This window comes from Osmerus eperlanus, chromosome 5 (genome assembly GCF_963692335.1).
Source record: "Osmerus eperlanus chromosome 5, fOsmEpe2.1, whole genome shotgun sequence".
In the NCBI taxonomy this organism is placed as follows: Eukaryota; Metazoa; Chordata; class Actinopteri; order Osmeriformes; family Osmeridae; genus Osmerus; species Osmerus eperlanus.
Window position 1 is genome coordinate 23,291,898 of NC_085022.1, and position 25,774 is coordinate 23,317,671.

Below are 25,774 nucleotides of genomic sequence, written 5' to 3' on the forward strand. Positions count from 1 at the left end.
CGCACCCAACAGCACACCTGATGTGGTGAGGTCATTTCACCCAGACGCAGGCGCTCTGGGTAGCTAGACCAGAACATTTCGCCATCATCATTTAGGGTGAGAAACGGAATAAACTGAAAGACCACGGTAATGTCGCCGATATTAACATAGGATTGTGAGAAACTGTACCTAACCGTGGAGGGAAATTCTTAAGGTGAGGTCCTATTTTATATGTTTTTGTGTAGAATTAATCTCCAGCAAGACACATTGGTCCAGCTACTAGTCTAGCTAGCTACAGAGTACTAGCAACGACGCAACACAACGTTGGCGTTAGCTACGGTAGCTGCAGTTAGCTGTTTGTGCTAAAAGTGAATGTTTTTGTGGGCACTCGAGCAGCTAGTCGTTTTCATTAGTCAATGACATTTGTTACAAGATATTAACAAACGAGGGACAACATATCTGTAAGTGAGCAGTCCGGGTACAGAAGGTTTTAGCTAAGAAATCTGCAATCCAGTAGGGGGAGTGCTATTTCGAAGCCACGGTAGGTATCTAGCTACAGCCTGACGTTAACTAGCTTAGCAAACGAAGAGCGTTAGCTATAGGGTGTAGCAGAAGAAGGCGGTTCTGGTATAATAGGCCTTCGTTAGCTGGCACAGAGAGAGACCCGCCTCGCCGCCCTCCTCAGTCATAAAATAGTGCAGCCAGTGCTTGGGGACATTCCAACCGGCTTCTTAATCTAACGACGTGCCTGATTCTTTCACCGGCGATGTACTGTTTTGGATGTAGAATGATAAGGCGTTCAAGTAAACCGTGAGTCAGCGTAAGTAGCATTTTATGGGGAAACCAACCCTCCGTTATGGAAACGCGGAACTGTCATTCACTAGCTAGGCAGCTCGCTAGACAACTAGCCACCCCTATCGTCTTAGACGGTTTGGTTAAGCTAATGCTAGCTAAGCAAGCTAACAAAGAACCTCCGTTTTGTATTAGCTAGCGCTAGCAAGCTCAGTAGCAACTGAGATTGAATTGCCTTCTCGATTACAATGGTTAAAGGGTGTAGTGCATTTTTATTTCTCAAATTGAATAATGTCAGATAGTGTGAAGTTACGATTGTATTTTTTTGTATCAAACTAGCTAGCTGCCTCACAATCGATATCCATGCTATCGTGACTCCTATGTTGCTAAATACAATTTAGTCTGAGAATCACACGTAGTTTTGCCATTTAAATCACCGGCGAGGTCGAGATGGGAGACAGGCACTAAACAAGGTTACAGCGTTTAGAATGTGTCATTAGCTTGCCTATTTCTGTGACTGTTTGGATGTCTATTGAAAGTGTGTTGTTTGTAAGACAGTGTTTTTTTTGCTAAAGCGTCTAACGTAATGTAATGGTTTTGTTTCTCGCTTCCCAAAAGTTATTTTATTGGGAAATTGAACTACGCTTTGCGATGGAGATTTGCATTTGAACTGCAGCTTACTGTCAGTCAAAGCTACAGGTTTATACATTATGTATCATTTCACGTTCAGTTAGCTAATCCGTACTGTAAATTCCGAAACAACAACTGCACGTTCAACTCTCAACCAACACCAGACAAATAGTCAGTATGCGAAACATTGAAGGTTGTTCATCCTTTATGAGTTAGTATAGTATTCTAATGTTCATAAAAACAATGTTCTAAACGTTACTGTTACTGGGTACCTGTTTGTGTAGGTACATGTTGTTTAATGAACAACTCATGACATGACGGACTTGAACTATTTTACACTAATCTTATCCTGACTTCCCCTCCTTACAGTGCCGTTGGGTCTAAGCCTCCAGAGTGAAGTGTGGTGCCCAGAGCAGATTCCAGCTCCCTCTGGTCTGTTTCCATATGCTCGCAGCAGCTGTGGCCTGTGTCCTGCAGGATGGATGGTGTGGATTTAAAGGGTCTCGTGTGTGTGCATCAGCGCCCTCTGTTCTGTGACAGTGTTCTATTCTTTTCTGTTTACAAGAGAACACCTCTCGTCCTCCACCCAGACTCTGAGCCCTGTCTGCATAGTAACTGTCTTTGAGCAATAAGCAGAGAGGAGATTCTAGGGAGCTGTTGGATTTCCCCCCCTAAATCACCTAGATACAATTTCTTCTTACTGTATGGAGGAGGCGTGAGTGTTTTTCCTTTGCATTTCACGGTTAAATCTCACCCACTCACTCTTGCTGTGGGTGGTGGGATGACGGAAAAGCCCAACGATAAGATGGTGAAGTTCCTGGCTCCCCCTCCAAAGAGTGTAAATGGTACCGGTTCTGGCTCGGACTCTCTGGTCGGTGAACGGCTAACAGCGGATGTGAGGCGGCGGCACCACACCATGGAGAGAGACCGCTGCAACCCAGAGCACCGCTTCTTACGGCGTAGCGTGATCAGCGACTCCAACGCCACTGCCCTAGACCTCCCTCTACCCAGCAAGATCCCAGTCCTGGCACCAACTGTGGCCCCCCATCAGAGGGCCCAACCTGCCGCTGCTCACGTGACACGTGTCGATCCAGGGGTAACTGTACAGTCCAGTGAGCGAAGAGGAGGAGGAGTGGTGAAGGTGGATGTGGTGTCCGTCGACCATAAAGCTGTGGTAAAACAAAAAGATATCTGTGACGGGGAGGTTGTGGTTGTCCAGTGTGCACCCCGACTGGCCTCCGAGCCACAAGGTCCAACAGCAGAACCAGGGGCCAGGGAGCAGGGGAAGGACAGGCCAGAGGGGAAGGACAGGCCAGAGGGGAAGGACAGGCCAGAGGGGAAGGACAGGCCAGAGGGGAAGGACAGGCCAGAGGGAGAGGAGGAGGAGGAGGAGGAAGAAGACAAGGACTCTGCCAAGGCACGTGCGCAGGCGGAGCAGAGGGAGGCAGAGAAGAAGGTCCAGGATGACATCGAGGAGGCGGAGACCAAAGCAGTGGGGACGTCGCCGGACGGACGCTTCCTGAAGTTTGACATCGAGATTGGACGCGGCTCCTTCAAAACGGTTTACAAGGGTCTGGACACCGAAACCACAGTAGAAGTGGCCTGGTGTGAACTGCAGGTATGTATGAGCCCCAGGCTTCCCTCTAATGACTACAGGTCTGTGTATACAAGTCTGCACTGACATGCATCAGTTGCCCTGATCAGAGCAGGAGCTCTGTCCTGTCTCCATTCGGGGTTTCCTACCAGCTCAGTAGGTCCACGCAGACACCTTGCCAGCTCAGTGAACGACCCATCCCAAAGCCCTTTCAAATAACTTAAAGTTTAGATCATCTTAATTCATGATTTGGCAGTTAGGACTACATTTGGATAGGATGAAGAACAACTAACCCTAAACTAGAACCATCAGTTATACCCCTCAGAAGCCTGTGGGACAGAACGTGATGGCTGTTGTACTACTGGCACCATCATGACACTTTAGATCTCTTCCTGTCACAGCTGTGACGGGCTCACAGTCGTGGGCCATATCTTGAGTCGTCTTAAGACGGAACTTTGAGTCACCTGGTGCACCACCTTGGGGCGTGTCATTCCCTCTGCTGTCTGTGGTTCTTGTGAATCCTCTATCATGTCTATGATCTCAGCCCGTTCTGTCTCCTTCCTCTGGTGCCTCATTCATTAGCACTGTTTTGGTAGGAGTTTCCCATGCTAGTTGCCTTTCCTCTTGGAAGTTATCCAAACAGCATGACAAACACCAGAGGCAGATGTAGTGTTGGTAGGCCTTGGCCTGATGGCCGGCAGCCAGAGTGATTTCCTCCACGGTGTCCCAGCCTCCCAGCAAGGGGAGCCTGGGGAGACTGGAGGCCCGTTTCCACAAGTGCGTCGTGTTTTTGTAATGTGCTGCTCTTCCTCAAATTGTAGTTCTATATCTGTCTGTGAGCAGAATGTTTAGTAACAGCTGTGTTACGACTAACAATGCTTCTTGTAGTGTCATTTACATTATCTACCCTGGCGATAAAAAGTTATGTCACCATTGAACCTTTTGATAAACAGACGTAGGAAATATGATCAATGAGTAACACTTGGGTGGTAATCAGTGATGCAGGGATTGATTTTTGACCCTGCTTCTCATTGGTGTGAGTGTTCAAGGCTACTGGCAGTCCTGATGTACTTCCTGCTCTGTCCTTCTGTCTCTTGTCATCTCAGTTCTACTGCCAGGACCCACAGCCTAGTCTGGACACACTCTGCACAGCATTTACACTAGTCTGGACACACTCTGCACAGCATTTACACTAGTCTGGACACACTCTGCACAGCATTTACACACTGACATACTTTGAGTCTGTGATGACTAGCACACACGCACACATAAAGACACACATGTACCCCTCCTCTCTTTCTCTAACATATATTTGAGAGATTACAGGCCCAGTGCAAGCCCCTCCCCCCCACAGGCCCAGTGCAAGCCCCTCCCCCCCACAGGCCCAGTGCAAGCCCCTCCCCCCCACAGGCCCAGTGCAAGCCCCTCCCCCCCACAGGCCCAGTGCAAGCCCCTCCCCCCCACAGGCCCAGTGCAAGCCCCTCCCCCCCACAGGCTCATGCTTGGTGAGCGTCTGCTCTGAATGCTTGTGTGAATGTAAAGTAGGTCAGATTTCTGACAGAGGAATTTCTAATCTCCTGTGTGAAGTGAAGTGCAGCAGGCTGGCCTGGGCCTACACACACACAGTACACACACACACAGTACACACACACACAGTACACACACACACATGCGCGCACACACACACACTTCCTTTCTTAACCGTCTCCTTCATATGTGATTATTCTCTTCTGTACTTTGCAGAGAAACATTCTTCTTTCCAGTTCCTCTTTCCCACCTACATCCCCTCCATATTGGTTCTCGGGTGTGTGTGTGTGTGTGTGTGTGTGTGTGAGAGAGTGAAAGAGAGTGAGCAAGCCGACCCCGTCTGTCTGTGGGCTGAAGCATTTGCTGGCAGAGATGTCTTTCTTCTGAATGTTTCACCTGTCGGCTTAAGAGGTAGGCCTGAGCAGCCCACCATGGCCTGCCTGCCTTCAGCAGCTGATCCCCTCACATGCTCATTAAAGCTGTCCCATGATCACAGCGCTTCCTCTTCACCCTGCCCCGACCAGCCCTGGGGCCCCGACCAGCCCTGGGGCCCCGACCAGCCCTGGGGCCCCGACCAGCCCTGGGGCCCCGACCAGCCCTGGGGCCCCGACCAGCCCTGGGGCCCCGACCAGCCCTGGGGCCCCGACCAGCCCTGGGGTCGTCCTAGACCCAGGCTGATGTTGACAAGCGATGGCTCCCTCCTTTGCGCTTCCTGCTCTGTGATGGAGCGAGTTTGCCTCCCCTCCCCCTGGGCTGTGCTGCAGACACCCCTCCAGGGTCCTGCTCCTTGTTGTTTTAGCAGAGGTGTTAACAAGGCCTTAATGCAGTGTTGAGAGGTGATCATGAGGCTGAACAAGTATTTATAGGTTTAGGTTCCTATACCTTCATACGGAGACCTATATAGGAGACCCATAGAGTCCGGTCTTGGAACGCCAGTCGTTCCAGTGAAATCCCACATGGCCTGCTTGTGTTCCTGCCTTGCTGGCTTAAGAACTATACAGCAGGTCAGGACTGAGACTTCTGAGGAAGATTGTGGCAGATGCACATGTCTATCATCTCCCTAACCAGGTAGGCCCTGCTCACCTGGCCCAGGAACAGGAATACCATACGACTGTCATTATTCTAAGGCAGGCCTCCGCAGGTATGTCGTCAGTCAGATCACTAATCTTAGATGGTTATTGATGCTCCTGCCAAAGGGCTATGGAAGTTTATCTGATCTGACTCAGATGCACCGGTTGGAATGTTAGCTGGCCTGTTTGGACTTGATGTATCGATTACAGTCTGGGGTTAATACCGTACAGACCCACCGACAGTGCTGTGTCTTGCATGGTAGGGACAGTGTTTATGGGAAAAGCAGCAGATCTTCAGTCTCTAACATGCTGATGTTAGCAGCTTCTTTACATTGAGCCATGTAGGGTTGTTGTCCTGTAGCCTCCCTGCTAGTTGTCATGGTGACACCAGAGCGCCTCAGATCCTACAGCTCCACGTTCAGCAGAGCAGAAGTGAGTCAGACCTGCCACCACTTGCTCCTCCACAGCTGTCAGCCTCCATGATCACCCCCCACCCCACCCCCCCTGGCCGTAAGTGTAAAGTCAGATGACACTCAAGCCCTTTGTTCACTAGAGACTTGTGAATATCTCCAGTCTTCCTCTACCCCACAAAGCAGCCTTGCTCTTTAGCTCTGGAGCTGACATTGCAGACATGATTGAACAATAAGTAGGTCACCACCATGCAGGGAAAGAAAAGGGAGGAAAAACCAGAGGAATCATTTTAGGAGCCTCCCCTCTCGCTCACCCTTAGTCAACGAAGCGCATCATCCCTGTTTCCTCCTCCCTTCCCCAGACTCTCCTTCTCCTCTCCAACCCTGTCGTCTTCCTCCCTCTATCCTCCTCCTCCCTCCTGCAGCTTTGGCAAGGTTCCAACAGTGAAATCAGAGGAGGGCTTCCAGGCATCCTTCAGAAGCCTGGAGGCTGCTGCTCTCCCTGGGCGGGGCGCAGGCAGACCTCCATCCACAGACTAGTGTGGTGGATGCTCAAAGTATCCAGCCCTTACACCAGACTCAAATCTAGACCCCGAGTATTTTATTTTTAAAAAGAGGGGGTGTGTTTGATAACAATCTCTATGGCTGGCTGTCCTATTGGATGTAACTTTTTTTTTATGTGTGGTAGTTGGAGTCTCTTCTCACCGGTTACTGCATTACAGTGAGCACACACGAACATGAGGCCCTGCTCTGCGTAGTTACTAATGGTACAGATGTATCTGGGTTAGGGTTAGATGTATCTGGCCTTGCTCAGCAGCTTGGACAGGGGATCCTCATCTGACTTTCAGCTGAATACGTGATCTGGTTTAATTGTAACTTAATGGATGAAGGAGAGGAGCCCTGTAACTTGGCTGTCTCATAAGCAGCTAAGTAGCTTAATCTAATGTGATCAAGAGAAGCAATTATGAGGCTGTTGCTTCTAGCTAGCTAGCTGTGTTAGCCTCACTCAGTCACTGTCTGCGGGGACCATCCCAGAGCTTTACACATCAGCCCCCCTCCTCCCCCCTTAACAAGTTTGACAGCTAAACATTATATTTGGCCAATCATTGTCTGTATCTTAATCCAGTCAACTTCAGTCCTGTGTAGTCATTCATTGGTCATTGTCACATGTTCACATCCCATAAAGGAGCACTAGCTGTGTGTGTCTTAAACCCTGACCCCCCCCTTAAAGACACAAGGGTGTGTGAGAGACACATTATCTTTTTTCTATGAGAACTTCTGTCATGCTGGTCCAGTTCAGCTGGTCTCAATATGGCATTTAATGCTGGTCACTTGTCCTGTATGCCTCAACTCCATTTTAGCCCAGATCATGTTGGCCAGAAGTTCTATTCAGCTGCTAGTGTGTGTAGTCCTGCTATGCCGGCTCTCTCTTTTACAAAGACGCTGATTCGACTCTGATACAACAATGCCCCCCCCCCCCCCTGTACTGTGATCGTATCTTTCAACGCAAGGCGCCATAAAGAAACCATATTCCCCTTTTGAAAGGGCTGTGTAAAAGGGGCTAGTGTTACCCACACAGCAGGGACTTGACACAGCCAGTCTTCCTCTCTCACTCACTATTTATAGACTTCATGGGTTATTTCTGAGAGCTTTGCCTGGCAGCAGCAGCAGTGTGTTCCTCCAGGCTTGGCTCTGGAGGTGATGATCCTCATGCCTCATGCCCCGGCTGTGGGGCAGCCAGGCCAAATAATCCCCCCCTTGTTCAAGAGGCACAAACTAATCTCAGATGGCAGCCATGTTTGATCCAACCTGGGCGTTGTGTGTGGGTTTGAGGGTGGTGTAATGGAAGGCCAGGGGGTTGTTGGGTCAAGGCTCAGACTGGCTACTGTTGCTCCTGAGACCTGACTGGTTCTTTTAACTTTAGCTCCAGGTGAATGTCCACCTCACCTGTAATAAAATGAGCCTGTTGCTATGGGGATACGGTTGACCAGGGTTGCAGTGGTACAGTTCTAGAGCCATACAGGAAGCAGCTCAGTGGGGTAGCAGGAGGAGAAAGTGGCGACCCAGATGTTTATTGAGCTGACTCATCCCGAGTCTCCCAGAGCGGCCGGGACTCATCCCGAGTCTCCCGGAGCGGCCGGGACTCATCCCGAGTCTCCCGGAGCGGCCGGGACTCATCCCGAGTCTCCCGGAGCGGCCGGGACTCATCCCGAGTCTCCCGGAGCGGCCGCGAGGTGATGGCAGTCATGTAGTGTTCCTTTCCTCCATGACAAGGAAGCACTCTGATCAACTAAAGGCAATTTGGTTCATTCTGTCAGTCATTGAAGAACAATGTATGACTGAAGGACATTAAGGGCAGATTGAAAGGAAGTTTTTGGAAGCTGTATTTATGGGGCCTGTACCATGACCCCGTTCCCTGGTGTTGACAGGTATCATTTCAGTGTTTACAGTTGTCCTTGGGCAAAGACTGGGCCAGGGCTATTTCTGCTCTGGGTTTGTGGCTTGGCTCAGCTCCCATGGGAAGTTGTGGAGGCCACACCCACCTTGCTGTCCTCCAAGGTGGTACCAAACATGGTCCAGGATGTGAGTCAGGTTCTGGATCTGGGATCCTCATAGAAGTCACCTACTGCATCTCATGGCTCAGTGATTCACCGGACGAGCATACTGTTTCTCAGTCTAGTGATTAATCTAGCGAGCCTACGGTTCTCAAGCTGGTGAGGAGACATGGACTCTCTTTTACTTACTTTTGTGGGAAGGTCTTGAATGGGTCCTCCTGTCTGCTCTGTCTTTTGTATTTACAATTTGAAATAGTATTTGTTTGTGTGAGAGTTTGATACTTTAGAGATAAGCCCAGGTCTTCTAGTGACCTGGCTGTAGAATGCTGCTGTGGGGGGTGTCAGTTTGACTGTTACCACATGTTCCTCTGAATGAGGATGAGGAAGGAAAACCAGCTGCCTGCTGTGAAACTAGGGCAGTTGGTCAAAGGACATCCAGCCTCCAAACCACTCTGCCCCCAGCATCCTCCAGCATGCCTCCACACCCCTGCCTTAATCTCTGTCTAAACTATGCCCAGGGCCAGTTACAGTTTGTTCTGTGGATTGCGTTGAAGCACCACACAGTCCACATAGTCACTACTGTGTGTACGAGGAGGAGAACAGCAGAACCCAGTCCCTGCTGCTCTGCTGTGGGTGCTGCTCTGCTCTGGGTGCTGCTCTGCTCTGGGTGCTGCTCTGCTCTGGGTGCTGCTCTGCTGTATTGTTGAGGGATGGTATTCAGTGGAAAGTTTCTTTTTTCTCTCTTCCTCTCACACAATAGGAAGGGTTCCTTGGACAACCAGGCTTGTTGCCAGGTTTGTGGTGGGGTTATTCTGGGCTGCCAGAGTTTCCAGTCTGGACTGGGTGGACTGTGTGCAGTTGACCCTGGTCCAGACATTGAGGTCCCATCAGACACGGTGCTGCAGCAGAGCTGCAGGAGCCCGAGGCCTGGCCAGTCTCACCACAGTGGTTTAGGAGCACATGGTTTGATGTATTTCTTCTAATCATTTTCAAGAAATCCCTTGATTAGGGACTTGTTGATGGCTGGCTGGAAATGTGTTAAGATGATGGTCCTGGGACTTTCCAGACAGTAGGTGTATAATGTGGTTATTGGTGTTGAGCAATCTCAACTTTCTCTTGCAATCTCTTTCTGTCTTTCCCTCTCAAACAGTTCTCTCTTCTCCATTTGGTGGGAAAGTAGGCCAGATCTGCACACATTCCATTCCTCTCATTTCACGTCCTTGTGCCAGAGAATCCAGGGCCACAACCCAGAATGATGTGTGTTTGTCTCTGAACATGCTGAGCTGTCCCAATGATATGTGGGTGTGATTTTTATGAATAATTCTGGTTAAATCTATCTTGCCAGTGAAGAGAATTTAGTAGTCTAAAAGTGTGGTAACCAAACCTGTTGAAAGGCCTGCTGTGCTGGCTGGTGTGTGCTGTTCTCATGACCTCTGGGTGAACGTCTGGCTCTCTCCACAGGACCGCAAGCTGTCCAAGTCGGAGCGTCAGCGCTTCAAGGAGGAGGCAGGGATGCTGAAGGGGCTGCAGCATCCCAACATCGTCCGCTTCTACGACTCCTGGGAGGCGCCCTCCAAAGGCAGGAAGTGCATCGTCCTGGTGACAGAGCTCATGACCTCCGGTACCCTCAAAACGTGAGTTCACAAGCAGACACACACACACACACACGTGAGCTGCTTGACCCACACTCCCTCTGGCGTGCTCCTCGGTAGGTACCTGAAGCGCTTCAAGGTGATGAAGATCAAGGTTCTGAGGAGCTGGTGTCGTCAGATCCTGAAGGGCCTCCACTTCCTGCACACACGGGCCCCGCCCATCATCCACCGCGACCTGAAGTGCGACAACATCTTCATCACTGGGCCAACCGGCTCCGTCAAGATCGGAGACCTGGGATTGGCCACGCTCAAGAGGGCCTCCTTTGCCAAGAGTGTTATAGGTACGATCCACACCCCACTCCTTCTTAGTCCTCTGAGTGTCATGGGGAAGCGTTCTGTTCAAAGTTCTGAAACTGTGTCTGTGTTCAAGGTTCTGCTCGATTTGGTCTTTTTTTGTTGTTTTGTTTTTCATTATCCTTTTTAACAGTGGTTCGAAAACAGACCACAATGTTTCCGATCGCTCTCAAACCACAGCTCAAACAGAAGACCCGATTGGTTTGGTTACTCAGTGACATCATCAGTTGTATTCACTGTTTCACCTCAAAGGGGGACAAAAAAACATCATTTATTTCAGGCACTAAACAGTAAGTAGCGCCTTAACCTCTGTCTCATTGTGAAGTCTGAATCTGTGTGTCATGCCTTCCCTGCAGGCTAGTCTGGCCAGGGGCCCAAGGTATGGCCCCCTAGTTCCTTCTTTAGACTGCTCTTTGTCCTGTGGTTGGGAAATCTGTGGTCTGTTTGCCCGTGATGCCAATAACATTGCCTCTCTCTTTTTGAAGGGTCTGCCTCAGCAGGGTTCTGTCACTATTTCAGGAAATACAATATTCTTTTCTACCTCTCCCCCTCCATGTTATCAGCGTTGTTGTTGTTTGTTCTCCCCATTCTCGGGTGTGATGTTTTAGACTGTAGGCTCTTGCCACAGCTGTGCCCCATTCTGCTGTAAAGGAATGGGTAGGGTACTGCTGGTGAGTAAGTATGCACTTGAATGGGCCTGGTAAGTGTGCAAGTGTGCCGTGACACACACCTCCATTCACAAAAAGAAAAACTACAATTCATTCAAATAAACTGCTGAGTTTTTCTGTGTAAGACCTGAACTGGAGTAGTTTGATGAAGCTGTTGTACAGATACTCTTCAGTAACTAGCTATGGGATGTGCTAGTCTTGGTTAGGGTAAGGGGATCAGGTAAGTCACACTTCTCAAAGGTAAGTTGGTTGGTTGAGTGCTTGTTTTGCAAGGAAAAGTCTTAACTCAAGTTAGTTCTATAGCTGGTTGGCATTCTGCTGTTCATTGGCATTTACCTAAAACCCAAAACCTGAGTGAGTCCTGTACTTCAGCAGATCCCCCTGCTCCCCAAACCATACGGTCTTACACAGAGGAACTGGTGCCTCTTTCACCACAGTCTAACTGAGCCCAGCTTCCCCCCTCTTTTTTGTTTTCTTTTTGCTCTCCTCCCCCCCCTCTCTCTGTCTCTCTCTCTGTCTCTGTCTCTCTCTCTTCCTACTCTCCTCTCGCAGGTTCAACTCCTCTGGACAGGACAGCTGGACCGGGCACTTCCTCCTCTGCCCCCCCGGGGCTGAGAGGGGCGGAGGGTTGTTTGGGGTGTGAGAGAGGCCCACTCCCTCAGACAGAGCCAGAGTTCTGAATGGTTGTTTTGATTTAAGGTACCCCTGAGTTCATGGCCCCTGAGATGTATGAGGAGAAGTACGACGAGTCTGTGGATGTGTATGCCTTTGGGATGTGCATGCTGGAGATGGCCACCTCAGAGTACCCGTACTCCGAGTGCCAGAATGCTGCACAGATCTACCGCAGAGTTACCAGCGTAAGTCTTTTGACTCCATCTCCCTGCTCCCCACCCCTGCCATCACTGCACAATTACAAATGTAGACGGTCGGGTATAGACTGACTGCCCTGTAGAATCACTCTTTAAATGAACTCTTGCAGCCTTCCCAGCTGTTTACTCCATGATTGTGAAGTTCAGACTGTATGTCTGTAGCTCTGGGGAGAGGATAGTTCATACAGCTCATGAGCTTTGGCTTGGATCCATAAACCTGCCAAACAGCACAGAACTTCATATCTCTTAGGTGCACACACAGCCGGTCACCCCGTCCACACGCCCTGGTTAAGAGTGCATCTGTTTCAGGGGCCTAAGAAGCAGTGTACATGCTTAGTTTATGATTAACGCTGATGGGAAAACGTACAGCACAGGCTTAGTGTTCTTGTAGCTATAGGAGGACACAGGACGTTCCTTCTGCTAAACATTAAGCCCTATAGATTAGCAACCTGACCACACACAGTACACAGACATACATGCACAGAACAGCACTGTCTGTATGCCACAGGCCCTTGTAGAGACCCTGCTGGCCCATGCAGAGAACCTTCAGAATAGAGAACCTTTATGAAATGTTAGACATTCTAACAAGGATTCAGAGATGACCCAGCCACACCCAGGCTGAGGGTGGAGATGACCCAGCCACACAGGTGTGGAGCTGCTGTCTGACTCAGCTCTCTGTGTTTCCTGTAGGGGGTGAAGCCAGGCAGCTTCGACAAGGTGGCCATCCCAGAGGTGAAGGAGATCATCGAAGGATGTATTCGGCAGAACAAGGATGAGAGGTCAGCCTCCCGAGACTAACACTGACCTGTACTGACCTAGAGGGCATCTTGCGTCCTCATCAGAAGCTTCACCTACCCTCTCTCTCCTCGGTGTGCACCCCGACCCCCCTCTGTGCTGCTGTTCAAGGTATTCCATCAAGGACCTGCTGAACCACGCGTTCTTCCAGGAGGAGACGGGCGTGCGGGTGGAGCTGGCTGAGGAGGACGACGGGGAAATGGAGGCCATCAAGCTGTGGCTGAGGATCGAGGACGTGAAGAAGCTCAAGGGGAAGTACAAGGATAACGAGGCCATCGAGTTCTCCTTTGACCTCGGGAAAGACATCCCTGAAGATGTGGCGCAGGAAATGGTGGGTGAAGTCTCTTGCAGGGCTTCACACAAACGTCTGTAGGCATCGAATCTCAGTTAACTGGCAGGTGGGGTGGTGATGTGGGGTTATGGCGTGGTCTTACGTGGGTGTGTTGTCTGTGCTGCAGGTGGAGTCAGGCTATGTGTGTGAGGGAGACCACAAGACCATGGCCAAGGCCATCAAAGACAGGGTGTCCCTGATCAGCCGGAAGAGAGAGCAGAGACTGCAGGTCAGTACCACGCCAACGACATATATATATATATATATATATATATATATATATATATATATATATATATATATATATATATATATATATATATATATATATATAATTACATTCAGTCCTGTGTGTGTGTATATATCACACACACACACACACACACACAGAGGGCTTCACCCAGGTACATATATACATACAGTACTGTGCAAAAGTCTTAGGCACAATAAAAAAATAAAAAAGGTTATGGAAAAATGCTTTAAGAAATAATGAAATTAAAAAATGTAACAAGTTTAGCAAAATTATACTGCTGCACAAATAAAAAAATTATATTACATATATTTCTTTGATTAAACGTTGCATTCAAATCTGATACCTAAATGAAAAAATGCAGCAACATTAAATTTAGATTTACTATAATTCTAATTTATTTTTACTACAAATAGTGATCTTGGGTGCCCAAGACTCATGCACAGTACTGTATATAATGTGACAAGTGTTCCTAAATGTGTTGCGTTCCTGAGGGTACTAATAGTTTGAATGGACTGTCAGGTCCGGCAGGAGCAGGAGAAGAGGAGGCTGGAGGAGCAGCAGTGTCCAATCCCCCCCCAGCAGCAGGCCAGCACAGAGCCCCCCACGCCCGCAGCCCAGCCCACCCTACAAACAACCACCTACATGCCTACTGTACCAGTTCCAGGGCTCCCCTACCCCCCCCTGTCCTCCAGCCAGGGCCTGGCCCCAGCCCCCGCCCCAGGCCCCACGGTTGTTCCACTCCAGCCAGGGCTGCAGGCTGAGTTGAAGGAGCTGGATGTGGAGCAGCAGCACCAGGCTGACGGAACCCAGGCTGACGGAACCCAGGCTGACGGAACCCAGGCTGACGGAACCCAGGCTGACGGAACCCAGGCTGACGGAACCCAGGCTGACGGAACCCAGGCTGACGGAACCCAGGCTGACGGAACCCAGGCTGACAGAACCCAGGCTGACAGAACCCAGGCCATCTCCCTGCTCCCAGAAGCTCAGGCCCCCCAGACTGCCGTGTCATACACCTCCCTGCCCAATCAGCAGCCTCAGATTCAGCCACAGGTCTCCTACCCTTCGAGCCAGACTGACCAATCACCGCAACAGGTTGTGGCCAGCCCTGCTCCACCTGTGGCTCCAAGCACCCAGTTCACCCCTGGAACACCCTTGGAGGTAAACTCTCTCTCTCACAAGCAAATCAGTGACATAATGTTTTGAATTTTAAAAGGCATTGAATACCGAATTTTCAGTTTGTACCCCGGTTTAAAATGTTTCTTGTGGTGGTGCAGTTTATATTTCGAAGCGGATTATAGCCGGTTTTAGAACAAAACAGTAGAAACACCTTTTTCGAGAATGATATTTAACCCGTTGCACATATGTGATCGTTCGAATGCGGGTCTCACAGCGTAACTTCGCATATATGCGATTTCGAACAAGTATGGCTTCAAAATGTACTAATGAGAAGGCTAACAAGTAACACTAGCATGGTAGTAGCATTGCTACGCGTATTATGCTAGTTAACTTAGCCCGGAAGCTAACTAAAGCTAGCTAGCTACCGTTTCGGAAAAATTACGCGCTTTGGGGACCGTCGGAAATATTTGAACTCAAGCGTCTAAAGGTAAATATTAGTTAATTCCCGGGCAATAGAAAACATACATTACGCATTTACTTACTTTCGTTTTCGAAGTGTGTTACACAACTGCATGCTGTAAGATCGGCTATACTCGTCCATTGCTTGGTATCATTGTTCCCGTATCAAGTGCGGCATATATTCCCGTGCGGTTTATACTCAGATTTACAAACGCAAAGCTCCCATTCTGGTGGGGTGTGGTTTATAGAAAAATACGGTTCTTGATATAGAAATTTAAACGCCACCAAATTGGTTGGTTTTGAATTCACCCCCTTTTAAAATTGAAATATGAATTTATTTCAATCTATAAAAAAAAACTATCAGATTCAAACCCTTCGGAAATTCAGGTTGTTCAATTTCAAACTGTAAAAATAATTTAAATAAAAATAAAGCTTGCGAAATTTAAATGGAATACAATTCTGCCTGCTCAAATTCAAATGGTGAAATTCAGATCCCCCAAATTTGATCCCCAAAATTTCAGATTGCAACATCTGGGATACCAAGGTATTGCTTGCCTCAGACCGGACCTCTCTCCTCAGACCCCAGGCTGTGATTGGATGACTGACCTCTCCTCGGACCCCAGGCTGTGATTGGATGACTGATCTCTCTCCTCAGACCCCAGGCTGTGATTGTATGACTGATCTGCATGTATGACTGATCTGCATGTATGACTGCCTGCAGCCGCACCTGGATGAGGGGCCTGAGGAGAGAGGTCTGCAGTTGGACCTTTCTCAGAGAAGTGAGATGGTGCCTAGGATGGCTATATCCGGATATTGCAATATTAATTTTTTCGGGTCTAATTTTTGGGATCTGAATTTTACTTTTCGAATTTGAGCAACCAGAATTTCCAAACCTTGAATTTTTGGATATTATATATATTTTTAACAATCAACATCTCCTTTCTCTCCTTCCTCCCAGCAGGCGGCTCCTTCCTCCCAGCAGGTGGCTCCTTCCTCCCAGCAGGTGGCTCCTTCCTCCCAGCCTGTGCCCACTCCCCTACATCATCAGTCAGAGGGTAGCCCCGCTCCCACACCTCTCCAGCCTGGTGCTCAGCATCTTCAGGTGAGGACACCAGAATAGAGCCCGACCGATAAAGGATTTTTAAGGCCAATACCGATACAAATATTTGGTGATTTAAAAATCCGATATTCCGATATCAGCCGATATAAAAATATTTTAAAAATCCAGAAACGCGTAACAAAACAAACAATACAAAAGTTATTTGTAGTTTACATTTAGTCACTTTTAACAGAAGTTCTTATCCAGAGCGACTAAGTACAGGGACATTCCCAGAGGCAAGTAGGGTTAAGTGCCTTCCCAAGGACACAATGTCATTTGACATGGCTGGGAATCGAACCAGCCACCTTCTGATTAATAGCCCGATTCCCTAACTGCTCAGCCATCTGACTCCTGTTATTATTTCCTCACGAAAAAACGAAAATAAATACAAATAAAAATGTATATTCATTTATCGGCCATTATAAATGCAGATACCGATAGTTTGGAAAATGCCCAATATCGGCAGATAATATCGGCCCGCCGATATATCGGTCAGGCTCTACACCAGAAGCCCTGCTATACTAACGCACACATGCTTTGAGGCATAAAGGCCCTCAACTTAGTTTTGCATTGCAGAGCCACATATTCCTCTGTGATGCCAAGATCTATACTTGCTGTGTTCTGCTTATTCTTTTCAAAACACATTTTGTTGCTCTTAACTTCTTTGGCACCCCTCTTCCTCCCCTCCTGCATGATTGTCAGTCTTGGGCCTGTGAGCCCAGCCCTCCTATCATGTCTCCTCCAATCAGCGTAGAGAAGCTGTGCTTCCATGCCTCCCACCTGGCCATGTTGCAGGTACTCGCAGTAGGGCTGAGGTGCGATCGGCACACTTATTGCCATCTGTTACTGTGTTCTAGGCCCCTGGTAGTGACAGTTACTGTGTTCTAGGCCCCTGGTAGTGACTGTTACTGTGTTCCAGTGTATATATAATATTTTTCCCAAACATTCCTAATATACAAAAACCCTTTCAGGTTGTCAGTAGGCTACACTCCAAGCTTCTGCACAGGTGGAAGAATGTAATTGTTTAAGGCAATCGTGTTTCCAGTTAGGAGCTGTGACCTGGATAAGGGGGGGATTTCGAATATAAATAAATTTAAAAAAAGTATGAATGAGTATTCGAAAATGAAATGGTTTTGATATGCCTATCCCTAGACTATGCAACAGTGTTTTAGGCTCCTGTATTTGACTACTTGACTGTTCTAGGCCCCGAGTACTGCCCAGACTACATTGGTGGACCAGCCAGCAGGACCGACAGCTCTGGTGCCTCCATGTCTGGAAAGGTAAGTAGCAGTCCTGTACATCACACAGCTGTGAACACTGCTCCAGTGCCGCTCCAGTGCTGCTCCAGTGCCTGTCTGACTCTGCTCTCTGCGTCAGCTGCCTGTCTTGACTCTGCTCTCTGCCTCTGCTCTCTGCCTCAGCTGCCTGTCTGACTCTGCTTTCTGCCTCAGCTGCCTGTCTGACTCTGCTCTCTGCCTCAGCTGCCTGTCTGACTCTGAACGCTGCCTCTGCTATCTGCCTCAGCTGCCTGTCTGACTCTGCTCTCTGCCTCAGCTGCCTGTCTGACTCTGCTCTCTGCCTCAGCTGCCTGTCTGACTCTGCTCTCTGCCTCTGCTCTCTGCCTCAGCGGCCTGTCTGACTCTGCTCTCTGCCTCAGCTGCCTGTCTGACGCTGCGTCCGGTCTGAGTGATGGCAACGAGGGGACGGTGGGCGGCAGGCATGAGGGACGCTCCCTGAAGAGACATCAGCGCCGCTCGGTCCGCAGCCGCTCCCGCCACGAGAAGATCACCAAGGCCAAGCTCAACGTTCTCAACGTAGGCTCCTCCTCCGTCTGACATGTTTTGGTAGCGAAGGGAAGTGATGTAATGTGGGCTCTCTCCCTCCAGATCTCCAGCATGGGGGACCGGGTGGCAGAGTGTCAGCTTGAGACACACAACAGGAAGATGGTGACCTTCAAGTTTGACCTGGATGGAGACAACCCAGAGGAGATAGCACAGATCATGGTAACAGAGCGCTTGCTCTGCTTTTAGTGTGTGTGTGTGTGTGTCGGGTCTGAGCACAGCCACTGACACCCCTCCCCCCTCCAGGTTCAGAGTGAGTTCATCCTGGAGAGCGAGCGAGAGTCGTTCATCGAGCAAGTCCGCGAGGTCATAGAGATGGCTGACAACAAAGGAGAAGGCATGAAGGAGGGCTTCACCCAGGTACACACACACACACACACACGGAGGGCTTCACCCAGGTACACACACACATACATATACACCACACACCAGTCAGACCGACTCTAACTTGGTTCTTGTCCTCTAGTTGGTGAGTGATTTACAGCAGCAGCCTGAGATGTCCAGTCCTCTACTCGCAGGTAAAACGCGTAACACACACACACACACACACACCACAGTATCCAGCGCTCCCCTACAGTATTCTCCTCCCTCCCTAACCCTCAGGAGCCCCCAGCCTGGCAGCCCAGGTGGTCCACTCCGCAGGTCGCAGGTTCATCGTCAGCCCCGTGCCTGAGTCTCGGCTCAGGGAGCAGTTCTTTGGCCCCCCCTCCGCTAACAGCTCCTTCAGTGACGAGCCTCCAGGTGAGAGCCCCCACTAACAGCCCCTCCAGGTGAGAGCCCCCACTAACAGCCCCTCCAGGTGAGAGCCCCCACTAACAGCCCCTCCAGGTGAGAGCCCCCACTAACAGCCCCTCCAGGTGAGAGCCTGGTGGAGTCTTAGTCATTCTGCTCTTCTGGGAAGTTTGACCATATTCCAAATATCACCCAGTAAAGTAAGGGGATGTCACAACCAGAGACCAACCATTCACTTTAAACAGGAAAAAACATGTTTGCTTGATATTCCATTGTCTGGTGTAATTTAACTTTATTTTTAAATAATAATTACTGAATAAAGTTAATATAAGGTGGAGAATTTTGTAGTATGCCTGAAAGGTCTGTAAATATTTAACACCCGCAACAATCAAAATGTTGTCCTGCAACTGTCAAATGTTATAGACCTAGAAGTTACTTTTACTGTACTATGAATATTAAATTAAATAGGCTAAACTAAGTGCATTGAGTGCCAGTTTTGTTTTGTGTAGTGAATGCTGTCAACAATAGTATGCTTTTCAGCCAATTTGCACTCTAGATGCTGATGTGTCTGACTCCTCTCCTTCCTGCCGCTTCTCCTGCAGGCCTGGGCTTGTCCCTGTCTGCCCCCTCTGCCTGCCTCCAGCACGCCTTCAGTCAAATGAAGCACGGAGAGAGACGATCCACCCTGGGACACCCGCCTCAGGCCGACCCCACCTCAGACCTCTCCTCCTTGGGTTCCCCGGGCCCAGCCTCCCCTCCCTCTGGCCTGGCTCCTCCAGAGGCTACGGCTTCTTCATCCAGCCTACCTGCAGTCTCTGTCAGCTCCTGTGAGGTGGCATCTCTTGTCCCCTCCACACAGCCAGAGGCTGCAGCCAGAGTGTCCTCCACGCCCCTTCCTAGCCCGGCCCCGGCCCCTCCTCATCCAACCCTGCCTCCCCAGCCCTCCTACCAGCCCGCCCCCTCCCAACCTGCCTCCCTCGCTCCCTACCCCCCTGCAGGTGTCTCTCAGCCCCCCCAAGCCTTCCCCCCTCAAGAGCCGCACAACACTTCTGGCCCCGCCCCCTCTTCCTCTGGAGCTCCTAACAGCACAGCTGCCACGCCCCCTGCAGACCAGCGGCCAGTTATCGTCTCTGTTATTTCCTCTCAATCCAACACTGCTCCCGTGCCTGTAGTACAGCCCGCCCTCTCCCAGACTCAGCCTATCCCAGCATCTGTGCCTGTTGTACAGCCCTCCACCTCCCAGACCCAGCCTATCCCTGTCTCTCTTCCTTCAACACAGCCCGCCCCCTCCCAGACCCAGCCTATCCCTGTCTCTCTTCCCTCAACACAGCCCGCCCCCTCCCAGACCCAGCCTATCCCTGTCTCTCTTCCTTCAACACAGCCCGCCCCCTCCCAGACCCAGCCTATCCCTGTCTCTCTTCCTTCAACACAGCCCGCCCCCTCCCAGACCCAGCCTATCCCTGTCTCTCTTCCCTCAACACAGCCCGCCCCCTCCCAGACTCAACCTATCCATGTTTCCATCCCTTCAATTCAGCCCTCCAAGATCTCTGTCCCAGTTGTACAGCCCAACCCTTCTCAGACCCAGCCTGTCCCCACCTCCGTCACTTCAATAATGCCCGCCCCCCTGCAGCCTTCTCCTGCCTCTGTCCCTGTAGCACAGCCCGCCCCCACTCAGACCCAGCCAATCCCTGCTTCCGTCCCTGTCGCACAGCCCGCGTCCACTCAGACCCAGCCAATCCCTGCTTCCGTACCTGTAGCACAGCCCGCCCCCTCTCAGACCCAGCCAATCCCAGCTTCCGTCCCTGTAACGCAACCAGGGTCCATTCCCTCCCAGCTACAATCATCCAGCTTACAGCCCCAGCCCCAGACTGAGCCCCAGACTGGAGACCAGGAGGGGGCAGAGCTGCAGACTAAGACTCCTGGTATAGACGACATCCACGCCCTGGATAAGAAGCTGCGCTCTCTGTTCAAAGACTCCCCCTCATCTGACACTCCTAACACGGGCACCTGCTCGCCCCCCACTGGGACCACCTCGCCCCCGCCAGGAGCAGCCCTCCAGCCTCCCTCCACCCTGACCCTTCCCTCTGGAGCCCCTGTCCTTACCCCCGGGCACACCCCCACAGCCAAGCCCAGCCAAGCTACCTGCCCCCAGGTGAGTTAAGAGAAAGAGAAACGCATGCGATGAGGATGATGGTGGTGATGATGGTGGTGCTAAGTCCTCCTCTCTCGTATCAGGTTTATCCTGCTGGCCCTGACCAGGCTATGACCCCCCCTACAGAGACTTTACCTCCATTCCCTGGATCAACACAGGTGACCCTCCCCCTCCCTCCATAAGCGAAACAAAAAAAGTACCTTAGTATGTTGCAGGAACTGCAAGGTCACTGATACCTTAACCTTCCACCCCGCAGCAGCCCATGGGGAGCCTGGGTGCCCAGCTGAGGAGAGCCCTGAGCCCAGAGACTGTGTCTGCTGGAGCCCCCTCCGCCAGTCCTGCCCCCTCCGCCAGTCCTGCCCCCTCCGCCAGTCCTGCCCCCTCCGCCAGTCCTGCCCCCTCCGCCAGTCCTGCCCCCTCCGCCAGTCCTGCCCCTGCCTTCCAACTGGGGCGCTTCCAGGTCAGACTGGTGAGCAGTGAGACTGCTGCACCTTGTGTGTTTCCAGTGATGTTGGTGTACTTCCTTCCAGCTGTACCTGTGTGCCATACTGTACATGTGAAGGTTTCCTGACGTCCTCCTGCAGGTCTCTGTGGCTGTGGACAGCGCACCCCACACCTCCTCCTCCTCCTCCACATCCCCCCTCTCCAGCCCGGAGAGCACGCTTCACCGCCGGTCCCCCCTGTCCAGGGGCGGGGGCCAGAGGGGGGACACTGTCGACGGGGAGACCTCCCACCCCGCTCCTCCTCCCACTCAGCCCACAACAATAGGCCGCTTCCAGGTGTCTGCCAGTGCTAGCCCCGCCTCCGACCCCACCGACGGATCAGGTTCTAAAGTGGGCCGTTTCTCTGTGACAGGTGAGAGAGGGAGACATGTACAGCATGATGAGAGACATGTACAGCATGATGAGAGAGAGACATGTACAGCATGACTGGGGAGAGAGAGAGAGACATGTACAGCATGACGAGAGAGAGATGTACAGCATGACTGGGGAGAGAGAGAGAGACATGTACAGCATGACGAGAGAGAGATGTACAGCATGACTGGTGAGAGAGAGAGACATGTACAGCATGACTGGGGAGAGAGAGAGACATGTACAGCATGACTGGGGAGAGAGAGAGAGAGACATGTACAGCATGACGAGAGGGAGAGAGAGAGAGAGAGAGATGTACAGCATGACGAGAGAGAGAGAGATGTACAGCATGACTGGGGAGAGAGAGAGCAGTGGATCATGAGTTAATGAAGCTCTTCTACTCTCAGTGAGGCCAGAAGACACAGCAGCAGGCTCCGCCCCCACACTGCAAAACGGCCCCCCCTCCGACGCTCACGACCCTGCCCACAGCTCCTGTCACTGTTACGTCAGCAGCGACAACGAGGACTCTGGGCCGGAAGATGAGGCCTTCCAGAGGGAGGTCAGCCGTCTCCAAGAGAAGTACGTCTGGAACGCACGCACGCACACACACACACGGTCTGAAACCGAAGTACTAGAACGCTGATGTACAAAAGGTATATTGATAATTGCAGGATTTGGTGACAACATATTGATTCTGCCCTCATTCTCTTCTGCTTGTCCTCATTCCTACATCTTCCTGATTTCTCCTTTCTCCACTCCAACCTCCTCTCCTGCCCCCCAACATAGACACATGATGGAGATCCAGACACTGCACTCCCGCCAGAAGGAGGAGATTGACACACTCTTCTCCCGGCTGGGCAAGCCCCTCCCCTCGTCCGTCCTCTCCCCTGCCGTGGCCATGGCCGGGGGGCGCCGCCGGCCCAAGAGCAAGTCCCCTCGCAGCAGCCAGCCCAGCTCCCTCTACCACAAAGGTCTGGATGAGCCTTCATGATGCCTCGTCTGGAGAGATTATACACTTTTTTTCAAGATTAGAACAAATTAAAGGATGCTATTTGATGTATGAAGTGTTTTCTAACTTGTTCTGTATACAGAAGCCCCTGGCCAGACCTCCCAGGGTTCAACGTCCCCCGCTAAGCAGAGCTCACCCCCCAGAACGGGTGCCTCAGAGCCAGCGAGCCGCACCTCCCTGCAGACTCTCAAACCTTCCCCCTCCATGCCCAGCCTCAGCACTGCCACCCTGGGTAAGCGCCGCTGGTGTCCCCCCTCTTCCTCTACACCTCCAGGCCTGGTAGCCATGTACACACCTGCATGCTCTTGGCCCGGGCTGAACCTGGTTCTCTCTGTCCGGGTTCTCCAGGGGCCAGTGAGACCATCTCGGAAAGCGGACCAGGCCACAGCCAGAACTGCAGCAGCCAGACCCAAGGGGCAGGGCCCCAAAGCCGCACAGGGACCTTCACTGACGACTTGCACCAACTGGTGGACAACTGGGCTCGTGACGCCATCAGCCTCTCCCAGGGCAAGAGGGGCTCCAAGACCGGAGGACAGGGACATGATGTAGGCTGCTCCACAAACACAGGCTACTGTCTGCAGCTACTGTCAGGACTGCTGGACATGGATGATCTTAATCTGCCTTTCTCCTTGTCTCCCTCCCTCTCTCCATATTTCTCTCTCTTTCTTCCTTTCCAGATGATCCCTCCAGCCAACATGGGTAGGAAGTTCTCAGCCCCAGGTCACCTCTGCCCCCCCCTGCCCTCTTCCACCCCCACCCCCTCCACCCTGGGAGGAACCCACCCTTCTGCCCCCCTGGGCCCCAGGAAGGGCTCCCTTGCTCCCACCCCCCAGGGCTTCAGCTACCCTGCCCCCTACACTGCCCCTCAGTGGACGGGGCCTTCCGCCTCCTGTCAGGTCAGCCTCATGAACCCCGCCCAGTTCCAGGCCACTCCCCCTGGCTCTGCCCCCAGCTCTATCCCCCTCCAGCAGGGCTTCCACATGGGGGCCACGCCCACCCCCCAGAAGCCTGTGAGCAACCACACAGGCTCCAGCCTGAGACCCACGTAGCCCCGCTTCCCCCTGGGGGGCCGGCTTCCACAGGACTAAAACCACTAGCATCCTTCAGACGGGCTGCTCCTGGGAGGGAGAGTGCAATACAGACACTGCTGCCCTTCACTGATGGGCTGGCTTCTCTGCCTGCGACGGTGGAAGGAGCTGTGATTGGCTACAGGGTTGTCCTGGTGCCCATGGGCCCTGCCCACAACGGCCAAAGTCATCTATTGAAAGCACCCATTGTGATGTCATCATTCCGCTGCCAGAGACAGGGCTGTGGGTCCTCTGATCTGCACCTGGCCTTAAGCTTAACTAGGACAGAGGGGAGGACCTGAACGCCCATCTGACTGGCTGACTGGATTTATTGGATGAGATTTCAGAGTTCTACTAAATGTGAAATGGTGTGTTGGGTTGTTGAAGACGTAAGGCAGTAACACTTTCATTGCTGTGCGTTTGTTTCGAAGCGGAGGACGTAGGGGAGGTGATGGGCTGGTTATGGTGTACAGGATCCCTATTGGCCTCATCGCTACTGCTGTTCAGTAATGCAATAATGGTGGTGGCCCCTGTAACTGTGGCCTTAACATAGTGTTTGTATATAAATCTGTACTACAGGTTATATCATCCCCATGGTTACTCTGTGTTCCCCTTGCGGTGTTATTCTGACGTGGTTACCTCCTGGTCATTAGTGGGTGCTGGAACACTTGGGGAGTAGGGAGGGGGAGGAGCCAGCATGGGCGGCTTGTGCTTCACCTGGAGCGTGCATGCTGTTCGCATGGAAAAGCGGCAAGTCATGTTAAACTGACAACCTTACCCCATCCTCCCATCCCGCCTTTCACGGTCAGCTCCCCCCATCCTGACGAGCCCGAGGGCGCTGTCTGGGGGTCGACATGTTTATTTAAGGAAAACAATGTGTTCTTTACGGACCTGTATTCAGCCATCAGATCTTGATGTTGTTTCACTGTAATTATTACTAAAGGTTGTTAAACAACATGTAGTTAAGGAATATAAAAGTGCAATTGGAGGAGCAGCACAGGTCCAACCCTGTTCATGGAGCTTTGATCAGACACCAACCTGGCACACCTTTCTAACTTCCTGTGTATATAGATTTCTAACTTCCTGTGTGTTGAGGTGGGGGGAGGACTGTAAAACCTGCAGAACACCTGTGCCTTGCATCTACACTGTGTGTGTGAGTGAATGGCTGAGCCTCCGCAAGTGACGGTCACACACACACGACCCACCCATATAGAGCACATTGGGTTAAAAAAAAATATATATATATAAACAAATGTTTATTTCCTCCTTTCTCTACAACGGCATTTACTGTATGCATCTTGTGTATTACCTGTACATTGTTTTAGCTGTGAAGGGTAATAATTGTAGGTAATTTGTCTGATTGTCTGGTACAATGTACATTATCAATACAGTATTGGAAAACATTTGTTTATGCAGAAAATGAGATTTGAAGAAAGACTTAAGTTTTTGTTTACCTGGCACCATTTGTCAAAGGTTTGTGCCATCCCCATAATGAACCTGTAAACCTCCATGACTGGACAACTACTTAAAACTTCTCTAGAGAATAGTAAGTTACTGCAGTGCAGAATATGCAATGTTTTATAGGACATGAGGGGGGGGGGGGGGGGACTTGCATGCTGAGGAGGGTCGTTACTGACTTCAATGTTTTGATAGGGTTAGGGTTCTTGTTATTCTTTGCCCTCTTGTTAGCGGGTCATCACTTAAGTGCTGCCAATCTGGTGGCTTGTCCCAGACGGTGTCTGCACAGCAACTCTGCATGCTCGGTTAAACACCACAACACATCACTAAACCCCCTCTTTACAGCACAAACTAATAAACAAGCTGTCAACCTTTATACATAACTATTTATTTATCCTATGGTGGTTAAGGTGTTCCTCTGCTATAACTCTGTCTTGCGAGGCTCCAGTCCCTGAGCTGGTTCCTGTTGTGATCTCTGCTGTTCCTTCACGTCTAATCTGGGCTTCTGTTTTTTTCCACATTGTACAAAATGTAAAAAAAGAGATGAATAAAAATAAAATAGAAAATGTTA

At 50.9% G+C, this 25,774-nt stretch overlaps 1 protein-coding gene across 1 annotated transcript; it reads left to right on the forward strand.

Annotated features, from left to right (window-relative positions):
• The first annotated feature begins 17 nt into the window (after positions 1-17).
• LOC134021706 (serine/threonine-protein kinase WNK1-like) lies at positions 18-25,774 on the forward strand. Its single transcript, XM_062462801.1, has 27 exons — positions 18-193; positions 1,771-2,694; positions 2,749-3,019; positions 10,019-10,191; positions 10,270-10,490; positions 11,871-12,028; positions 12,731-12,819; positions 12,947-13,166; positions 13,294-13,395; positions 13,939-14,577; positions 15,953-16,096; positions 16,796-16,888; positions 17,297-17,373; positions 17,751-17,907; positions 17,980-18,096; positions 18,181-18,294; positions 18,401-18,452; positions 18,538-18,675; positions 19,269-20,818; positions 20,902-20,976; positions 21,075-21,287; positions 21,403-21,673; positions 22,077-22,248; positions 22,456-22,640; positions 22,761-22,910; positions 23,027-23,223; positions 23,356-25,774. The coding sequence occupies exons 2-27, from the start codon at positions 2,183-2,185 to the stop codon at positions 23,725-23,727; spliced, it is 6,462 nt and encodes a 2,153-aa protein (XP_062318785.1). The 5' UTR covers positions 18-193; positions 1,771-2,182; the 3' UTR covers positions 23,728-25,774.